The 22,215-nt window shown below is 36.8% G+C and overlaps 2 protein-coding genes and 1 long non-coding RNA gene across 3 annotated transcripts in view; 1 reads left to right on the top strand and 2 right to left on the bottom strand.

Annotated features, from left to right (window-relative positions):
• Nucleotides 1-22,215, top strand: part of LOC145215564 (ubiquitin-ribosomal protein eS31 fusion protein) — a 291,245-nt gene that overhangs the window by 123,108 nt on the left and 145,922 nt on the right. The window lies entirely within an intron of this gene.
• LOC145214108 (uncharacterized) lies at nt 3,321-4,303 on the bottom strand. The gene is made up of 3 exons (XM_080082575.1): nt 4,101-4,303; nt 3,851-4,031; nt 3,321-3,522 (listed from the first exon to the last, which is right to left on the bottom strand). Exons 1-3 carry the CDS (start codon nt 4,191-4,193, stop codon nt 3,386-3,388), a joined length of 411 nt encoding a protein of 136 aa, XP_079938701.1. The 5' UTR covers nt 4,194-4,303; the 3' UTR covers nt 3,321-3,385.
• On the bottom strand, nt 4,562-5,318 carry LOC145214109 (uncharacterized). Its single transcript, XR_013856971.1, has 3 exons — nt 5,250-5,318; nt 4,641-4,845; nt 4,562-4,574 (listed from the first exon to the last, which is right to left on the bottom strand). It is a non-coding gene; the product is annotated as an uncharacterized LOC145214109 (long non-coding RNA).

Genomic DNA, 22,215 nt, shown 5'->3' with positions numbered 1-22,215 from the left:
TTTTAAATAATGTCGCCTTGGATTAGGTTTTGGGGTTTTGGCGACTTTACGCAAAAGCTTTTCATGCAACTTTATTTACCGGTAAAAGAAGGTCTACTTGGTGCGGACCCAACAAAATCCCAGAATTTGCTTAAATCCCGTATATTTGTGTTCTAATTCTACGGTAAAAACTTTGTAAAAAAAACCTTGTCCCGCGGGCGACTTGACCTGAAAAAAATTGCCCCCCTTAAAAAAAATTTGGCACCCCTGCTACAGTCCGAACCCGAACAAAACAATCCCGGTCGGATTTACAACTCCAATCTGACTACGGAGCTAGAATCGCATGACCCGTATATCTTTGTTTCGTATAATTTAAATTCCTCGCGAACAAAACAAAAAAGCGAAGAGAAGGGAGCAGCAAAGAAAAGTGATAACACTGCTTATGTGGGGTGCGAAAAAAACGGGCAGAAAAACTCACAAATAACACGTTTATGTAAAGATAACATCACAATTTGTGCCTCAGTGCAACGCGAGGTCAATAATATCATATAGACTATATTTTCATGTCCAAACATCACAATTGAACGATTAATATGTGTTTTGGGTTTTCATGTTTAAACTTTGTGTACAATGAAGCCACAACATTTTAATCTACTTTGCATTGAAAGCAGTGGAATTAAAATACTCCTTAATTCGGCTCAATAACGTTTATCGCCCTTCAGTGGTTGAGCGCTATTGATGTAAAAGGTTTAAACACAGGACGTCGTTTGAACGTTTTTGAGGTATTTTGTAGAACGCGTCTGACTAAACGAGGCCTAAATATACGTTGCAGGGCGTAGACCAGCTGTTCCGGATGTTTAACGCTGCACTGATGCGGTAGATACTGCAGCGATGGCAAAAACGGTTGAAAAGTTCAAGATCGCACAGTAACAACCATTTTGAATTTGTATTGTATTTAAGTCGCTATAAAACTGAATTGTATGGTTCATATAGCCAATTAATTCCAATATGCAAGTCGATTATTTTATCTGTAGCGATATACAAAATTCCTCTTGCACAAGGATAACTCAAATTTTAATGATTTTACGCATTTCGAATGTGTAATCGGGCGAAATGGAATTCTTTTTGTTTGGAGCAAGGGCTTCGGGATACAGAACGGTGATAATGAGTAAAGTTAATCTAGTGTAGAAATTTGATCGGTCGGTTGCAGGCGGAGCAACGTTAGATGATACAACTGTGGCCACACACAGGTTTATGTATAGATTATCATGTGTCTGGGCATACACACCTGTTTTCTGACTTTCCTAAAAATCGAGCTAATTAACATTAGATTTCGCTCAACGACCGACCATGTAATACTTTTTGCGTAGTCCAACATTCCTAGCGGTAAAAAACGACACTGATAAGCCGGCAAACTTGATTAGCTTGTGGTCCACCCTTTCCATCAGGCCTGCAGTCTTCGGATGCTCCGTACACTTGGCATCTTGAACCAGCGTTGCAAGCAGTCGAGCATTTTCCACTTTTCTGCGAAATAAACTAGGGTGCTATAGCCTGCTGCACAACTAAATACGACGCTAGAGTAATTCTGAACAACTATGGTGAGGTAAAAGGCAACGTATATCTACGATCTTGAAACGACGACTGTACTGACTTCTATGTATTATCTTTATGCCAAATATGGTGCTTGAGGTATTCTACTCTTGCGCATTTGCTGATCGCCAGTTCCCGTTCTTTATAATTTTCTTCGCTAAGTAGTGGACTGTCCTCTGCGTTTGCTATCGCATTAACTTGACGTTTATCCGCTCAGCATCCAAGATCTTCGTATGCAGCTGAAAAGGAAGGTATATGGCTTTACCTTTTTTACAATCACAACAGTTTAGGCAATAAAATGAACTGATTTCCATCACAGGAATTTTCTCACGGAAGAGTTTAATATCACTAAACCTTTATAACAGAAGAAAAGATCTTATACAGCAGAAATTCCCACGCAGTACATACCACGCTAACGTTGTTCATTAACAATCTGATTAAACTTAAGAAACAAGACATTGTCGTATCTATCTATCGACATATACCTACCGACATAATAGTCTTTTAAACTTGCATTGGTAATTTGAAATGAGACCACCATAGAAATAATGCACTAAATTAACATTGTTGCTAATTTCTTCAATGAAATTTAACTGTTTTCAAATGTTTCAACTTTACACAACAGCAGCTCACTGCAAATGAACCGCAAATAAGTCCACAAATGTATTACAACAGGCAATAAAATAACGCTTAGTGATACCGAGTTACCTGAAACCGAGTTTACGTGAGTCAGTTGTTGTTTCACATTTAATTTATTCGCAGTTTAAATGTTCATTTCACACAAACATCACTAATGACGTAGGTAACAACTATAAATACAATTTTAAATGTCACCATTGGCAACCGATGCTTTAGGTCAGAAATACACATCCTTTTTACCCTTTTTGACCACAATGTACATTGTTCTTTATTTCGCCATTGGCCGCTAGTGTATCAAACTGCTCTGAATAGAAGTTTAGAAGCAAGATTGGATTGGCCTTTGATATAATTTTCTTTTTAAGCAAAAAGTCCTTTAAGTCCAGTTTCGAAATTCCAACATTAAGTTTTTATCGATGCATGGTTGCTTGTACAGAAGTTTCGTTGGGGTCTAATGATGTTTTAGCGGTCGTACGGTCACAGATATTTACTTATGTTGGGTTTAAGCAGTCCAAGAAGTTAAAAGTTGCGAATTGAAGTTTTGGCTAATAAAGTTTTAGTTCGATTTACACCTATCGCTCTGTAATGGTGGCCTTTCCGGTTTTGCAAAGACGTAAACTGTGTATGGATCTCTTGCTATGATTCAAAACTTGATTGGCGCTTTGCTGCACTTTTTGCGCTGAAGCATGGCCACAATGATTTGTCAAGCATCGCGGTTCCCTCAATTGGAGCAAATCCATTTTACAGAAATTTGCATCTAAGCTCGAAAGTAAGTTTGGTATTACGACCTGAGACTTTTCCGTTACGTGGGTGTGGAAGATTTTGTCTGACTTTTTATACCCAATCAACAATTTATGTAGGGCCCTTCTGCAACTTATGTTCGTTTTCCCTCGTCAAAAGACTTAGGCCATATGCTAAACTCATGCATAGCCCTGACGTATATGTTCGGCATATATGTTTCAAATGCAACAACGGCCAGTTATGGCCCTTGTTCTACTTTGTATGTAAGAACCTAGCTTGTTCTAACCAGGCACTTCGCAATGCCACACTTAATTTAAGTAAGAAATTACTTGAAAAGTACATAATCTGAGTTAACCTTATAAATAAATACCACGTTATTGTATAAAATTCTCTTTTATTCAAACGAATAAGCACAATGAAACGACCATTAGGTGTTCCTTCAGGCTTGTTCTGTAGATTTCATGCGTTGCTGCCTCCCGCCATCCCAATCAGCCACTCTGTTGAACACACGTTTTATTGCGTTGGCTATTTCCTCTCTGTTGGCACCTTGATGGCAACAAGTGTTGTGTAGAACATCTAAAAAGTAATGTTTTTCAAAGAGACATCATAAAAGCAATTAAAAGAGCAACATTTATTGCATTAAAAGCACAATATATTGAAATTTTTACACTAAAAAATGGTTCAAACAAAACCTGGAAATTGACATGCCATTTCAAATAGATTTATACATTAAGTAATAACTAAAATATCTGAAAACTTGTTAATACTCAGTATATCTTGTACTAACTTACTTAAAAACACCAATCAACACTTTCAACTGCAAATGATAAAACTACCTTGGAACTCAATAACAATGCAATTACATTTTAAAAGTATTCAGAACTCCTCGATCAGACAAATTTACCTTGAAAAATTGTGTAGAGTTGGTGGCTTTTAAACGCTCGTTTCACTTGTTGACGGCTTCTTCCCATTCCAGACCAAGAAAATTGCATAGCTAAGTTTTTGGCCATGAATACTTTCAAAAAGTTGCGAAAGGTTGCTCTAAGACACTTCACCTCCACTTGCTGTGCCAACAACTTTGGATTCTGTTTATAAAAAGGTTAATCATTTTCTATAGTCTGCATGACAATTAACTTAATACAGTAATACTGTACCAGAGATTGCTTTAAATTTTCCTCCAGCTCTTCCTTTGTACAGGCAGGTTCCATTTTCCAAAGTTTAGTTGAAGTGCTAGAGATACTGCTCATTGTAACATTCCAATACCAAAGTCGATCAAGTTTTTCATTTAAAACATGAAGTTGTTTTCCTATGAAAGCATAGCCACTTCGGATCTCATACACTAAATCATCACTTTGATATTTTTGATGCTTGGATTGGAGAAAAACTTAAAAAGGGCTTTTCCTGATAACACAAAGAAAACAGTTTTAACTGCAGCAAACTATGTAAAGCCTTTAATGTCCAAAAACCTTTTATGCTTTCTGATGCAATTATCATTTTGAGCTGCTGCTTGTTTGTAAATACTTCGACTGTCTGTTCTCACAAGAGGAGGTGGGGTAAAATCCTCATCTGCTGATGTCTCACTTAAGATTGCAGTAGTATAACTCTTTTCCTCACATTTTGATAGCTATCTTAAAAAATAAGATACATTTTTCATTTAAATAAGGGTGCTTTGTAAATACCATATTACTACATACTAGATTCACAAAGAATCACACAACTGTGTTCTTTCCAGTGCTCCTCAGGTTCAACTTCAATTTTGGCTAAAGCTTTAATATCTGTATTTGAGTCAGGCGGCCATTTACACTGAGAATACCCAACCATCCATCTGCGTGGCACTATGTCTGTTGAGCCGTTACTAAATTTCAAACATACAAATTTCTTCATAGTTGAACCACTTGCCTGCAAAACACCAAAAATCATTATGTCATATGAAACATTACTATAGTTACCAAGTCATCTCTATGTAGTAAACCAAAGCATTTTTTTGGTATGTTGGAAATGGGCAATACATGGTAATCAATGCACCAATTAGAATTTGTTTGTATCCCCACAGTTAGCATTAATTGGGTTTGTAAAAAAGTTCTACTTTTGCATACTAGTGTACAACAAAATAAATGTTAAAATCTGCAATAGCTATGTCAAAAACCACACAAAAACAATCACTAGGAAGTCAGACATGGTATTTCCCTTAATAACAACAGAATAAGACAAGGCAACTTCTCTCATGAATGACAATGATTCTTCCCCAAAGTATTTACCGAGCATCACATTTGTCATTTACTTCTACAAAAGGGTTTACTCACTTTTAAGATTTTTCAACAGTTCCAGTAAAACAATTCAAACTCGTTTTCGTTGTGATTTGAAACAAAATATTGAGCCTGTAAGCCAGTGGTTCTCAAACTGTGCGTCGCGACGCCCTGGTGCGTCGCTTTAATTTTCCAAGGGCGTCGCAGAAAAGTTTTGTTTCGTGGCTTTTTGTTGTTGTATCAATAAACTCAACTTTAATAATAAGTTTCCTCATTAACTTTTATTTGCTGGTGCGTCGCAAGTCCAGAAAACTTGTCCAGGGGCGTCGCAACAAAAAAAGTTTGAGAACCACTGCTGTAAGCGATTACTTCAGATACAAAGAACAGCAGTCACAGAGTCACGTGAGCGCAACGTGGGAGGTGCGACGACAAACAATTGCGCAATATGCTAAATCCGGCACATTAGAATTCAAATCCACAGCTATGCAAAAATCACACAATGCTACATCACAAAAAATGCAAAACAAAATACAACGAATTTATCCTGCAATAATTTATATCAAACCTCGGAACAATTCCAATAAAATTATTTTTTATGAAATTTTGTTAAATCCAAATTTCCGATTGGACTATTTTATCGTTAAACACTGCAAAATTGTTTTAATCCTGTTAAATTAAAATAAAGAATGTGCAAAGTCCATTCAAAATGCTCCTTGCCGTTATAAGAATAAATTATAAGTCAAACATGATTACCTATGTATTAGACCTGATTATACTCCCTTTACCAGACTTTTACCAGAAAAAACAAATGTGGCATATCCATGGCAATGTCAGAAAGGCCATATCGTAGATATGCAAGACTTTTATATAAACGGGGATAATTTTTGATTGGGTACCGACTCCTTACCAGCTTCACCTGGCATAGAAAAATATTCAATTATATGACACCTTCAACATAAATATTTTATCGTATATATTTTGTTTTGCTCTTAAAAACAAATTTCCGTAATTACAATTTTAGCATGATGTTTTTATTAATCATTTGCAGTATATCCTCGCGATTGTTTAAATTGAACCCTGGCATGAAACGAACATATAACGTCATAGCTAACAGTGAGTCACGTGGCAATCGTTTGAAGACTTTTGTACCTCGCTCGTGTGAAACATAATTTGCGCATTGTATGTGCCATTTTCATTATAGCCAGCACATATACCCACTCGGCTCAAAAGTTGCTTTTTTAAACGAATTTAAATATTGGTGCACTTTCAAAGCAAAGGATGTTTTTGTAATTTATTGCGAGTTTTTTTTTATTTGTGTACAATGCAATGGCCATTCATATGTGAACAACATTTTTGTTGATTTTTTAATACCAGATAATTGTACATTACTCAAATCATTCACTGACAAGTGAAACAACATTTAATTGTTCTATTTTTCGACCATCATCTCTAGGATTTTTGTAAACACCAAAATGTCGTATTAAATTGCATAGTTTTGTGATTTTATTCAATATGCGTTTTTTGCAGTTACTTTGCATGTTACATAGAGTATCTGTGTTTTTATAGATTGCAACGAACTAGCATTGTATTCCCGTGTATCGGACCTTGGACTTTCAATTCAAAACATATCGGACTTTGGACTTTTAGTTTCAAACTTGCATGTAATTGTCGTTACGCAGCCATTTGTCCCGGTCAAGTTCGGTCAATCCTCGTCTTTTTTCTACCCCTTGACCGGCTATTAAACCTGTTTAAACCTGTTTTCTAATTACCGCACTGGTTATAAACTGGCTCAAGGCTATCGTTGTATCGCTTTTAACGTGTTAACGGTAACCACGCTTTACTTGGCTTCCAGCCATGTTACATATGACACTTCTTTAAAGTAATTTAAAGAATAATTACGGTTTAGAACTTAGTTAACCTTCTCGGGCGTACGTTTTTACAACTACGCTTGCATAACAACATTTGACCTGACCGCTATATAAACCGCATCAATTTAGGTTTAAAATCAGTGCATAAGTGACTATAGAAGTGACTAGGTTTTGCATTCGAGTTGATATCTCACTGTTGATTCGTGGCGCGTTATGACATTTGTGTTGCGTGTTTAGCCGCAAGTGGCGCTTTCGTGGCATGCTTTATTGAAATATAATGTGGGAACGTTAATTTAGCTTTGCGTCTTTTAGGTTTAGTTAACCAGCGATAGTTTGTTTATTAAAGTCAGATAACGGAGTGTTGTTTATTGTCTACCTAGAAGGTCAGTACACCCGCAGTGCAAAAGTCGAATCTAATTGAAATCAAATTTCCACAGTAACATACAATTAAAAAACAATGTAAGCTTACATTTCAAAACACTTCGCTCACGGTAGAGTTATTGCTGTTGCTTTTTGCTGTTTGTCCAAACAATGAAACATTGCTGAAATATACTGCTTTAGCTTATACTGACTCAAAAGACGAAAATGATTACCAATTTGCTAGCAAAAAACACAATTGTATTGCTTGCGCAATTATGTGCATTATATACACTTATTACTTACTATCGTCGTGGTGATGGTGTCTGTGTTGCTAGCCTTCTTTCTTGACATCAAAATGCAAGTGTTTTTTAACTGTTAGTTATAGTTTGGGCGGGTTGTGGAACATCTTATTAGTTTAACAATCACATTAATTTGAGATAAAATTGGGATGATTTTGGGCCAATTTTTTTGGGAGGTTTTGATGTGTGTTTTTTAAGCTTTCGTCAAGTCTATGTAGTAACTTATGTTTTCTTATGTAGTAACTTATTTTCTATTATTAGTTTTGGTAGATTTATTCAATTTTCTTGGGGTCAATTTGTATTTGATAAACCCGGTTGGCTGAAAAGTTTCCCTGATGTGCACATGTTGATGTACGACCGTATTGTTGGTAAGTTTCGTTGGCGTTCGCAGAACTGTGGCAGCGTCCACTGTTTTGCAAAGCTAGAACTTGGTATCCGTTCTTGAAGGCGGCGTTGACACACTTTTCGATGGGTCTCTTGCGCAACCTTCGAAAGCCAAGAGAGAGTCGTGTTCTAAACTAGGGATTGCGAACGACGTAGAATTGTCTTTCCAGCATCCAAGGTCGATCAGGTGCACTGCAACAAATAAGTCTCAAAAAAGATTTTTTGTCTAATTTCCTTTCGGAAAATATCATATTGTTTTGGTGTGAATAGGCATGTAATGGTAAGTACATGGAAAATGTTAAGAGTTTATAAGTCAATTGCTTGAGGAAGTTACTTGCCCAATATCATTAAATTTAACTATGTTCGTTATTAAAAAGTGTTTTAACTTTGGTTAAACAGTAGTTAACAAACAACAATATTGTCATTAATGTCGAAATGTTGCCAGGCTAATATATAAAACTTGTCATATGGGTAATATGACACACTAGCCAACACAATCATAGTAACACCATACAGGGCGTTACAGCGATAGATACAGGGCGTTACAGCGATAATCGACTTTAGAACATTGTTTTTTAAGGTTTATCGTTATAGCGGGCGTAGGAATTTTCAACTTTTTATGTCTTCATGCATTACTACAAAGCATGTATACCTCTGGTGCTTGTAATAAGTCAGTAAACTTGATTTGCTAATGGACCTCCTCTTCCGTTGACATGGCAATCCGTGGACTCTCCGTACATTTTGTATCTCGATTCAGCATTGCAGGAGGCGACACATTTACCTCCGTCCTGTCCAAACATTTGTGGTCGAAAACACAAAATTTTGACGAACTTTGTCGCAATTATTCAAACTATAGATGACCACATGCACTGCAATGTACCTGTATGGCGAATATTGTGCTTGAAATATTAGCTGCTACTCTCGCGCACTTGCTGAAGACCAGTTGGCGTGCTTTGTAGTTGCCGTGTTTGTACAGTGGATGGTCCTCTGCATTTGCGATCGCATTCACATCACGCTGATCCGCCCAACATCCAAGATTCTGGTAGCGGGCTGCAAATCGTGATTAAAACATATTTCGTGTAACAAACCACGTCAAGATGGGCCCATGCAGTGCATTAAGTTTTTCCGTATTATGATTGTTATTTGTATATTGTAGAATATTGTAGAACCCGATAAATCTCATTTAAACACTTTAAAAAAAATATAAATGTAAACTATAACGTCACATAAAAATGTTAATCTCATTGCACGCCAAAATTAACACAAGCTTGTTACATCACTTTTACACTTATAAATTTGCTAGTTCTTATAGAATTGTTGTTGTTGTTTTTGATTAAGGCTACATAAAAAGTGTAACAAACTGCAATAAAACCAACTTTGAAGTAACTTGCCTGCATGAAAATAACGGTCCTGTGCGTAAACACAAAAATAAACTGACAACAAAAGAACATTTCTGAAATATAGCATTTCTGAAGTAAACTCTGAAACAATCTTTATCACTAATTTTGCCAAAAATTATGTTTACCCAATTGAAAAAAAAAAGTGCAATGAGTCACATAGCTTACACGTATTATCGACTGTTATTTGTTTAGCTGTATTTATTTTGGATGAATAAATCAGACATAACACGTAAATATGTTGCACTTTTTATCTCACTTATGTCCAGATGACGTGTAACAGTTTTGTAATATGATTTTTATGAAGATTACACAAATATCATTTGATTTTCCACGCCAGTGAGACTGATTTTATAAAAATCATATTTTATTTTATGCACAATACTTCGAATATTTCTTTTCATAGTGAAATATTTTGTTTTGCGTTGTAGATACATTTGCAGATATCAGCCAGATTTTTATTCACGCAAATACTATGCCTAATATAAGCTTCTTAAATAGTTTATTTGGGCCAAACAAAATCAATCTCGCAAACATTCCATAAACAACTATATACGTCACCAAAGCACGTTTAACTTTATCAGCACCTTATTTAAATAGAATAGTTGCCTTAATTACCATCTCATCGTCTTCGCTTGATCCCAACGCAGCGTTTCGACTTTCATAATATGCTTTTTTTGTTTAGACAAGCACTACACATTCGTCAAAGTTTCATGTTCTTTTATCGTAAACATAAGTGGCAAAGCGACTGTCCCACAAAAATATTGTTGGGAAAAGAAGCGACATGAAAAGGCGCACGAGAAGTTACAGAAAGTAAACGATAACGAAATCTGCGTTTGGTTACAGCAAAAACGTTTGGAAAACACTGTTCATGATCCTTGCTTAATTTCCAAACCAGCTCAAATAATAACCTTTACATGTCACACCGTTTATTTACACATCTAGGTCATGCAAACATTTACATTGGGTCACATTAAACATTTTAATACGTTAGATAAAAATTTACAATGTTGAAATTACGTTGAAAACCATTTCTACAAGTATTAAGTATTACATGTACAAAGTATTTAAGTATTAAGTAATAACTACTTTTTCAAAAAGGATTAAGCTTGGACGCAGCAGCGTTTATGAGAATTTATTATACGAAGAAGGCTAAACTAGTTTGTATTTGGTAAAACTATTCAGTTAAAAAAAATATAAAAAAAAATTCAGTTTTGTGGTGATTGGACTATCAGTGTTAAGTAAGTGTTAAAAGATGGAATCACATGTTTAGAAAAATAACAAAATTGTGAAAAAAATGTCTCCTCGGGCATCAAATTTAAATCCTCACGTGTATGTCGTCATAATACAATTGAAATCAACAGTTAAAAGGTCTGATTGTTACATCATCAATCGCAATGTACCCTGCGAAATCTGTGCCCCTTGTTCCCTCGAACACAACCTGGAAGGGCTCCGTGGAAGTAATGGTGGCGTTTCCCAACGACCAAACGTCACCTGATAACATGATTTAGTTTTTAATGTAACACATACAAAATGAAAGTAACCTAGTAGGCGTTCCTAGGTGTGATGTAATTTACTGTATGTTGGTGGTTGTGGTACAAAATTTACTGTTTCACACGAACCACCGCTAAAAAATATATTTGAATGTACATCAAAATACCCCCCCCCCCCCTAAAAAAAAATAATAATAATAATAATAATAAAAATAATAATTCCTAAACTAGCCTCACTTTTTTTGTTTTGTCAAACGGTACAAACTATATTTTCTTACTTTGGTTGCCGCTCAGGGTCCATACTACTTCCTTTCGAAGAGTTGGTCTCTTTAAATAGACTTCCAAGGTCCCAATGTGGCTGCCCTATGCAAACAGATCTGTGTCGTTTTTTATGTATTTGGATAAGCTAATGATGTACCCATTAGGTCAGTGGTTCTCAACGGGGGCCTGCGGACCTCTTGGAGTCCGCATAGCGTTTTCAGAGGTCCGCGACAACTTCTTAATTCGCGCAAAACGAAATTGACAAATCATGGTTTAAAAAAACGTTTTGGCGTTTTAAGTTACATTGAAACTTGTTTGAAAACGTTCTTCAAAAGCGACATACCAAAATGCATTGTGACTAATATCTTACAGCATCGAAAAGGGTCCGCAAAGACAAAAAGGTTAAGAACCACTGCATTAGGTGTTACTAAAATCGTACTAAATGTTTTACTTTTAAATGCTGACAAATGTTTAACTTTTTGGATTTTTTATCAAAATCCTTCACGACCCCCACGGAAATGGCAAACGACCCCCATGAGGTGTTGACTTACAGATTGCAAACCATTGTTCTACTAAGTAATACTTACATACATATGGTAGTAAAACTGAAGACGACCTGTAAAAATATCAATATTTTTCATGTAAGTTGCAAAACGTATCCTGTAAAACACATAAGCACAGAAATAACAAGTTAAAACGCATATATTGAGTCTTAAACATGAACTTGGACAAGCTTAACGAGTACGAAAAACTGCAAACGTTACCAAATTCATTGTAATTGTAAAATATTGCGTTTGCAAACCTTTAAACCTGCAAATATGCCTTTGTCTAATATTTGTGCGTTGGTTATTACTTTTATCTGTTTATTTAGAAATGTTTGTTTCATTTTGTGTAAAATTTAGTAATTATGTAACAAATAACTGTATTATGTCCAACAGTAAAAGTAATTATGAGAAAAAAAAATATTATACTTGTACCCATGGTTGGTGGCAACATTGATGAAACCAGTCTTGCTTTGTCAAGCAATTGTCGAGGACCGCTGGTTTCTATGTACATGTAGCGACCTGTTCAAAAAATAGAAATGAAGGTAGTAAATAAAACTATATTCTGCCCCTTTTGGTATTTTTTTTGTTTTTTAATTTGGTTTTAGTACAAAGTATCAAGCTAATTTAAAACTAGGCTATTTCACTCCGTTTTATTGTCAGGTTGTGGTTTAATAAATTAAACAAGTTTGAGTGTGTTTTTAAGGAGTTAGATTGGCATAAATGTAAAAGTTATGTGGCATTTTTTAGTATTGTTGATTAATTCTCCCTTTTTTCTTGCAAGATACTTGAGTACTACCTTTAGTAGTTCCCAGTGTATGGTCTACACTTGGACCTGTATCACTTGAGGATGTGGACCCGGAATGCCTTGTCCAAGTAAAATTGGCGCTCAAATCATCAGCAAAGTTGCACAAACCACTTTCAAAGTCACAAGTAAAAGGTATCCAAACTGCAAAACAAGGATGAAACCACCCATTCTCCGTTTTTTTTTTTATTAATCATTATGTCCCTTAGGTTAAGGCTAAACGTAAACCAGTGTGTGCTGTTTATACTTGCCTTGAGTGTTACATTTGACAAAAACTAGTGGCTTAAATAGCAACGATTATTGGGTAAGGTTATCACTTTATGCTGTGTTTCTTGTACCACAATATCATTTGGAACGTAGGTTTGTATTCAAACTTGTATCCATACAAACCGTCCCTTGATGGCGTGTCTACTTGTTGCAGACAGAACGTCAGTGGCCTAATATTCTTTTTAAACAGTATGATAGTTGTTGTTGCATAATGTTTGTAAAAAATCTTACTTTGCATTCTGATGAGTTTATTATGCTAAAAAATCAGCTTAGATATCATTATAAATCTTAAGGCCGAAATATAGCTATGTAAAAAAACAGTATTAAATATTTTTGAGCAGACGTGTGTGTCACTGACCTTGACAATATTGTTGCTCCTGAAATGATTTCAAACTGCTTGACAGCGAACTTAGATTTCTCTCCAGTTGACCTAGGATTTGAAATTTCCAAACAATTACCAAAAAACTCAAAATATTTCATTTCAAAGTCCAAACAAACTGCTGTAGAAAAAGTATAAAATTGTGTGTTACAAACCTGGTATTCCACAACCTAAAATCCATGATAACTATAGGCCAGGTGTTCCCAACCTTTTTACGATTTCGTATAACTTGGGCGCCTCTGTTCTGCCACGAGTACCACTTCTTGCAGAACAACTAACTTGATCGAATCATATTTTGTTCAGAGAATAATATTGGCCTAATAAAATAAAACTAAAGCACCACAACTAAATTTGATGGGAGTTTTGTTTTTGTTTACTGTCCACCAATTGGTTGATGCGCGGTGTAAATTTTGTAACAGCGCATCGAAAGTCATTTCCGGGTGCACCTAGCCGGTTTCGATTTTTTGACTTAATGTTTATCATTACTGAAAATCCCTGCTCGCATTTCCACGTGGCAGGAAAAATCAGTAGCTGTGGAACAGCATGATAAGCTAGCGTTGAATATGAAAAGACCATACTGGGCCAAAAGTTTGTTGGAGAACATTCCTTGTGTAGGTTGTTGTGAAAAACGCGTATCACAGGTTGGGAACCTCTGCAATTGTACAACCGACTAGTTCCACTAACGATTTTAAAGTTATTTGACTCAACACCTCGATTTTCTCGCTCAATAGCAAAGCAATTATTTTTTTTATTATATGTTTCCAATCGGTTATGGTTTGAACTTCTTGGCAACATCATCAAGCACATTTAAATTTGTTCTTCTTTGAAACGAATTTAACAGTTGTTAATAAACTCCTTTCAAAAATATTTTTCCAGCAAGTTGCACAACAGACTCGACTAAACATAAATAAGGTTTAAGGATTTTTTGCCAGCAATCGTTTGTAGCCTGTGATGGAATACAAGTGCTGGCATAAAACATGATTGCAGAATAACTTCAAATAACTTATAAGCTCCAAGTTTTGCCGAATGCGCAGTGCGTATGACTTAAAATACGGTAGTGAATAAAATTGTTTGAACGTCACTATTGCAAATTGCTTTGTGTAGAATGCAAATACACTGCCTGTTTACGGTTTATAAATCTCAAAGTCAAGCAATTTTTTAGGTCACTAACTTTGATAATTCGTATGTCGCGAAAAATGCGCAGATATATGGTGTCGAAAGTTTCGCAAGATAAACTTATACATTGGTAGGATTGCCAGCATCGCAGTATCACCCCTCTGCAGAGCCTAAAACGGTACATTAATAACGAGACAATCAATTTTACCTTTCAAAGCTGCCAATGATGTATGAATGTTTACGATGTTGATGTTTGTTGCGGTGAGACGACTCGAACAATTTGCACTCATTGCTGAATGAAAGAAAGTAAGGTTTAAATATGGATACACGACAATAGTTAATTATGACTTGAAACCGATACGTTTAAAACATAAACGCGGAGAAGACTTTCTGTTGCATGTTTTTTGGTCGAACTATAAAATGGATAAAATGCGCAGTGACCAGATGTAAAGAAATGTTTCACAAAATTATCCAACAACCATCAAGATAAGGGCTATCTCTGTATGAAATACCACTTTTAAACCTCGTTCTCACCGTGCATGACTTAAAACACGTTATTGGCTAAGGATTTCCAAAGACACTATTGGCATTAGCTTTGTATTGAACGCAAAGACATTGCATGTTAAAAGTCTTAACATCAAGCAAATTTTGAAGTCACTAACTTTGGTAATTTGTATGTTGCTCCTCAATTGATTCCAAACCTACAAAATGCGTAGTTACAGTGACTGTTTTACAATATTGAATGTTAAATAGTAACACTCTGAATGAATAAAATGATCCAATCTTACCACGTCTTGTTTCCGTTTCTACTTTTGCAGAAATCTGGCAAAAAAACACAAATGTCATTAGATGTGCCGACTTTTCTTTATGTTGAAAAATCAATATAAGACGTTAAAAACGTTTAACCCTACTACCTTGATATGTATATGAGTATTTTGGCATGTTTTGCATATACCACAGGAGAGCCAGATCAAGCCTTTTATATGAGATCTAAAATAGGTGCCTGAAACAGGTGTTACTAAGGGTAAGTTTGTAGCATGTAGCAAAGATTTGCTATTGTTGTACAGTATTACTGCAACCTTTCAGTTATTAAAAAAGGGTAAAGTGGGAAAATGTGTTTGGTAGCACGTTTAAACACTACAAAACGTTTCTGTGGACCCTTAGTCTTGATGCCCCAAGCATGTAAAGAGCTAAATTAATTTGGCCACATAAAAGACGGTAGGTGCACTTTTGAAAAAGGTCCGAACCCACTAAACACTTTTTGACAATTATTTTTCGACTTTTGCTATTCTATAGCAATTTTTGTCATTTTTTGAAGACAAGATGCAAAATTTGATGACTCGTTTTAAAGTTTATATTCTGACGAAATCAACGTTCGCACAGTCCTACCGAGAAATGAAGAGCGACAAATCCGACAGTGAAAATCAGGAGTACAAAGATTAGACTCAACCACATCAGTTTTCGATTGCTTTGGACGCTTTTCTTCAATTATCATCTTTTCAAGTTTTTCGTTGCTTCTCACAGCGGGGGTGCTTTGAACCGTTTCTACAAAGTGCAACAACATAAAAATTACAACACGGCATATGTAACTTTCAAATGGCCTAAACATTTTGTGCGACCTGTTATCTTTAAAAGCTTGCAAATCAAAATTCCGTTATTTTCAGTGACGTCAACATTAGACAGGTGCGTTACGCCAGCATACGATCAAATTGGTTTGATGTAACTAGCATTAGTTATACGTTTCGAATGACGCAAAGATTTGAGAAACGGAGGGAGAAATATAAATGTGACATTTCCGAGTGGTTCATGATATTTAAATAAAACCAGCTCTGGTTTTGCTACTGTTTCCATCATAACAATAGAGAAAATTAGAGCCGATAAGAATTACCACCTTCTCAAAAACTAGAACCAAGCCGAAAAGTCCTAAATGTGAGAAATAGCGTCAGAGTCAGGTAAGGTAGTTTTTTCACGGGGTTCGAACCCAAGATGCTCCCGGGGACCAATTCCGATCAAGGTTTTTTATGGGCCAGGCGCGCCAGATCAATCGGCCAAGTTCTGGTAGGTAGTTGCTTTAAGAGGGTATTAATCGCCGCAGGGGCGCCACCCGACGCACGAAACTATGTGCAATGGCGAAGCCTATGGACTTGAAGAACTTTGAATAATGCCTAGTTGCAGCATGTTGTGGAATTCCTTTTTAGCGAGGCCGAGCTTCTCAGGACAGCGACGGATTTGCCATCGGGGGAAAAAATACTAAACTCCATGCTTAGGAAGCGACTGTAAAAAATGTGGAGTTCTTATTCCTGGGAATTCGGTCAATATTCGAGCATAGACTGACGTGTCTACAAAAACAGCTTTAAGGCGAGACGCTGATTGCGATGATTTGCCTTGTGCAACGCTGGAGAAGGCATCGATGAGGCTAAAGGAAATGTGCGCTGAGAAGATCGGCGCCGAATAGCGGTCGAAAATACTCGACTTTTCGACAATTTCGATAACTCGCAAATAAGTAATACTTTTTAGAGCGATATTTGTTTATTGCAGAATCAATCGAAAAATATTTACATAGAAGGAGAAGAAAACAAGTACCAATGTGGGTTAAATGCACATAAAGCAGTAACAACAAACACCATGAATAAAACACACTAGCGAACTGTGGTTTTGCTTGCTAAAACCAACTTCGCAGCTGAGCTGTCCAAAACGTGGGTAACTTTATGGCTACAGCATTAGATGACTTTACGGCTGCTGTCATATTGCAAAAATAACATAATTACGCGCTTAGGGTTACCAAATGTAGCGAGGGGTTTATGGAAGATATATAATAACAAAATGGCACATGTACGAACCACGAATACGCAGCATACAATAACAGTGAAAGAAGTCCGGTTTCGGTAAGTTATAACCAAGAACACGGTAACCCAAGATTCCGCACACGAAGCGGTTGCCACGTTTTAGGCAATTGCACAAAACAATTTTGTCGGGATCTCTGATTTGCACAAAACAATTCTCTACTTACTTAAAAGCGTTAGTCGGCATTACCATACACCAGTGGTTCTCAAAGTATGGGTCGCGACCCAAACGTGGGTCGCGCAGGTTCAAAAAATGGGTCGCGCTATGGTGGTTCAATTCTAGTGATGCACCGAAGTTTCAGTTGGCCGAAACATTTCGGCCGAATCCGCTGTTTTCCAATGTTTCGGTTTCGGCCCGAACTTTTTTGAAAATTCATACGAAACATCATTAATTAACTATTTGTTGTATCTATGGAATACCAGCCACGTTGTCTGCAAAATATTAGATGTTTAGCAAAGTTTACCCATGCAGTGTGAAAGTGATTTTAGTTTGTCAAAATTGAGTTCACTCGCATCAACAACACAAGGTTCAGTTGAAACCATCCAAAAATCGGGGAATTTAGGTTCGGCCTGATTCGGCCTCATGGCCGAATATTCGGTTTCGGCCCGAACCTTTTTAGGCGGGTTCGGTGCATCACTATTCAATTCTACCCAAACGAACTATTACTGCATTAAGTAAAAACGAACGAATTTACTTAATGTAGTAGTAGTAAAGTCCACTCATTGACCACGTTGTACAGTAAAACGAACTAATCATTGCAAAATACTGCCAATAGCCTTCCAATTGTACTGTTACGCACATACATGGCGATTGTTACGTCATAGCACGGGGAATAAAAGTTAATCATGCGAAACTGAACGTGGAGATGTAACAGTTACCGTTCAAGGATTAGTAAGTATTCGTACAAGGAACCTTTTTTAGATTTGGGATTCACTTCTACCAATGATCATGGTGCTGCAAAGCCACAATGTGTGTTGTGTTATGCAGTATTGTCGAATCGAACTCGTTAAACCTGCAGCCATTTTGACATGGGCAGACTCCAGTGCGGCCACGACGTGGCCTCGAAATTGTTACATTTTTTGATGTTTGAGGCTTGGGTCGTGAGATGTTCATAATACTCAGATTTGGGTCGCGGTCAAAAAAGTTTGAGAACCACTGCCATACACAAACTAATTTTCCACTCACTCCCACACACAAAGGTTATGGAGTTTAATAAGACCGGCTTTTTTCAATAGGTGCATTATAAAACAATTTCCCACCTAATCAACAGACGGGTCCTGTGGTTACGCAAATTGTGGTTAGGGTTTGGCTCTCCAAACGCAATCGACTTAGAGTTGTAAGTCGGCCCGGACTTTTCGGGCGGAGTTCGGGCTTAACTTTCTGCTAAAACAAAGATGCTGATTCGGGCCTGACTTTAAACTTTTTTTTTAAATAAATTTAATTAGCTAAGCGCCTTATTCAAGAATAATCGTCCATTGCAGGGGTCACCAAACTACGGCCCGAGGTCATTTTATCCAGCCCGCGACCACATTTTTTAAGTTGCTAAATTGTATTAATAACTTTATAACATTAAACGTTAATATACTCCTAAATCTACAATTTTTTTTCTGTGGGGATTTTTTTCAGAATTGATATTACCGAGTTTCATAGGAATATAACGCCTAGGATTGATCGAAAACCAGTTTGTTACGTCACAGACAAGACTACAAATGTTAATTGTGCGCAAACAAGTGCATTCTTTTGTCACTTGTGGCGTAATATACATGCATTGCTCGTAAGATGAGACTCATTATACAGTTTAACAGTCGCATGACTACTTTTTGAATGGGATTGTAGAACGACCATATCTTTGCGCACCTAAAAATGCCTCGCGGGCTAAGTTTGGAAAGACGGCGCTAGGGCATGTAAAATGTGCGGCCCGCGTGAAACATCATTGGCACTCATCCGGCCCGCAGTGAAAAACGTTTGGTGACCCCCGGTCTATTGTGTTCGTTGTCTCGATGTTTTCTGAGGCAAGCCTGCCAACGCCCACCTTGAAAACTACTGATGCGCAGTTACAAAAACAGGAAGCGTCATTTCCTAGTGAGGCTAGTAGTGGGATAAAAGTGAGTTCCAAAAACAGCATCACCTGGCTGTAATACGTATTGTTATTCAATTTTATAAACAAATCTTAAAATGGTTATAAAGTTGCACCACGCATCCTTACAAGTTCATGCAAAAGTTTTTTCACTTTCACGCACTTTAGCTGCTGTAAGATTTTTGTAAATCTTTAAAAACTTTGACCTTGCCACTCGCTGTTTATCGCTTTCGATACAAACTTTCGGATTGCCATCTTCGTTTCTTGTTAAATCAATTATTGCATAAATTGGCCGAGCAATAGCATTTCTGACATACGGGTGGTCGTTTTATGAAACGTAACTTTAAACATATTTCTAGCAGTACAGCTGGCGGATATGATATTAACCAGTTCCACAAAGTTTTACAAAAAATATCTCTAAGCTGCCAGTTGCATTTTTTGGTGTCTACCCTTTCTAAAAAAGCCAAACTTGTAAAACTTGGCGGCAAATCCGCGAACGGGCCACGCTGATGCTAAAGCGGATTTCCCGATTATTTATCTCCACGCCAGTTTTATGAACAACACATTTTCCGTAAAATGGCGTATTTTTCTATTTTTATCCTTGAAAATAAGTTTTTCTTCCCGCTTGACGCAAGAAAACACCATTTTTGATCAATGGTTTAAAATTTAAATTATCAAATAAAAAATAACTCAAAACAAATTTTACGTACCATAACATTGTTCCACGATTTCCATCCTAGGCGGGTCACAGTTTCGTGCATTCATTTTGTTAGGCAGTTATCTGTTAAAGCTTATCACTCACTCGAAGTATGAAGCCCCGTTTACAATGTGCGTAGCGCGTGCACCCGTTTAAACCTGTGTAGGTGCGCTTGTTTATTTTTTCTGTTCGGTCACACGCTGGGCAGATTTCGGGGCTCATGTCAGGCAGGAATAAGCCAGCGATTTTGCACTGAGCGTTTTTTTGCGTGTGAAGCAGCTTGAACCTGCACTATACGGTTTGTGGTGTGGCTGTTTTCGGGTTTCTGATTTGAAAAAAGTTTATTCCTTTGGCAAAAATAAATGATGGCACGCTATTTGCCTCATTTTTATTTACTTAGCACTGCGTCATTACATGCTATAAAATCATGAAACCAGATAAGCATGACACCAGTCTAGCCAAAGCGTCATAAACAATCCTGCTTGATTGTTTACTAACAAAGCATTATCATTTGAGTTCATAATACGCTTTTAGGCATAGAGTATATTCTTTAAAATTTGGATAGTCAGTAAAAAAAAAAAGTGTTTTAATTTAGAATAATTTCTTTTTTTTTAATTCCATGATAAAATACGACCCCTGCTATAGCTCAAAAAATGTTAGATTTAGATTTTTAGATTTAACTTTCACGCTATCGTACTGAAAAATAAAAAGCTATAAATCCGACAGCGAAAATCAGGAGCAGGGAGAGAAGACACAACCTCAGTTTCAGATTTTTTGAACACTTTTAATGCTTCCATCAGCTTCTTTTCACGTCTTTCGCTGTCTTTCATCTTACAAATGCCTTGATCTGTTTCTGCAAAAGATACGACGAAATTTCGTTGTCTTTAAGATTTGAATGAAATCATTTAAAAATTCGAACTTGATCCGTTTAAAGGTAGTATAGCTTCGGCATTTCTACTTTGTATACTCTTTCTTCCAGGTGGATTAAAATATTGCTACTTACCGTTTCGCGAAAGCTCCATCGGAATTCCAGGCGTATCATTGTTCGATGTAGTCATTGTAAATGTCGGACATAAAGCATATAAAGCTTACGTATCACAACAAAGCTCACGGTACTTAACAACTTATTAATAAGGCCAAATAAATCTTTGATTTCGACCTAGTTACAGCGAGTTCTACTTAATATAACTACTGTGTCCTAAGAGTTTTTCCGCTTCCGTGAACAAAATGCAGACTCGAGTCGAGTCACTCGACCATTTCTGCACCCCAGGCATTTCCTGTAAAGCATACAAACACGATTTCTGTAATAGATGAGAGTTTACATTCGACGGAGAGTTTTACGACGTGGCTCTCTATCGCCCATTAGTGTCAGATTGCCACCACGAAGCTTCTTGGAAAGAAAGTTTTAAAAAGTGTTGTTTGTACCCTGCGGAGTTGTAAATCAGACCGGGCTTTTCGGGACGGGTTCGGCCTTGGGTTTCTTAGTTGCAATCGAAAACTCTTTCATCAGCATTGAGCAGACCAGATCCAATCAATCGGATTGTACTTTTCAATTTGGGTTCGGGCTCAATTTTGGCCGCAGTCGGTGTTATATACGCCCCTATGTTATTAACTTTAGCCCTCTAACGCCTAAAGTTTAAAATTACGAACCACTTCTCGCCTTCATGCCGAATTTTTAAAAAGGGAACGTGGCGACGTAAAATATGACGTCACTAATGAGTGCAATCACAAAAACTCAAACCCCAACAAACCTCAAACAGAATACAAAGTTCGCCACAAATTAGAAAAAAAACGATACGTTTGAAATAATATTTAGTAGGTGCTGCAACACGTTGATATAACGTTAGTCATTGATTTAGCAACGTTTAAAAATGTTTTGTCCGGTTGTTGCTGCTTTCTATCCTAAAAAAACTGTACTATTTATTACAACACATTCGCATTGTACACAATGGCAGACGGTTGTGTGTTTGACGTCATAAACAAGATTCAAAAGAAAAATTGTTCCTGTTTTTCTTCAAATTTGACGATATTTCGTACGATACGGCTACAAACAAACCAAAATATCTCTGATGGCTGCCACCGTGCTTTACAAATCCTAGGTGGCGGCGCAACCCTTCAACCGCCTACTCGGCGCCTATGGGCATGAACATATGTCGAAAGTTTATGGCAGGTTGTCGAATATGAATGAACTTATTGGATTTTACTACACCACCTGTATAGCGAATATTTTGCTT

The sequence above is a fragment of the Phallusia mammillata genome, chromosome 2 (assembly GCF_965637545.1).
Source record: "Phallusia mammillata chromosome 2, kaPhaMamm4.hap1.1, whole genome shotgun sequence".
Classification (NCBI taxonomy): Eukaryota; Metazoa; Chordata; class Ascidiacea; order Phlebobranchia; family Ascidiidae; genus Phallusia; species Phallusia mammillata.
Note: the sequence above shows the minus strand (reverse complement) of the source record. Positions and strands in the feature narration are given on the sequence as shown.

Bases quoted from the DNA above. Each gene is read 5' to 3' on its own strand.
- LOC145214108 (XM_080082575.1), bottom strand. From the start codon at position 4,193: ATGAGCAGTATCTCTAGCACTTCAACTAAACTTTGGAAAATGGAACCT. The intron at 4,032-4,100 runs GTACAGTATTAC...TTTTATAAACAG, and splicing joins AAAATTTAAAGCAATCTCTG to AATCCAAAGTTGTTGGCACA. The intron at 3,523-3,850 runs GTAAATTTGTCT...ATTACTTTTTAG, and splicing joins ACTCTACACAATTTTTCAAG to ATGTTCTACACAACACTTGT.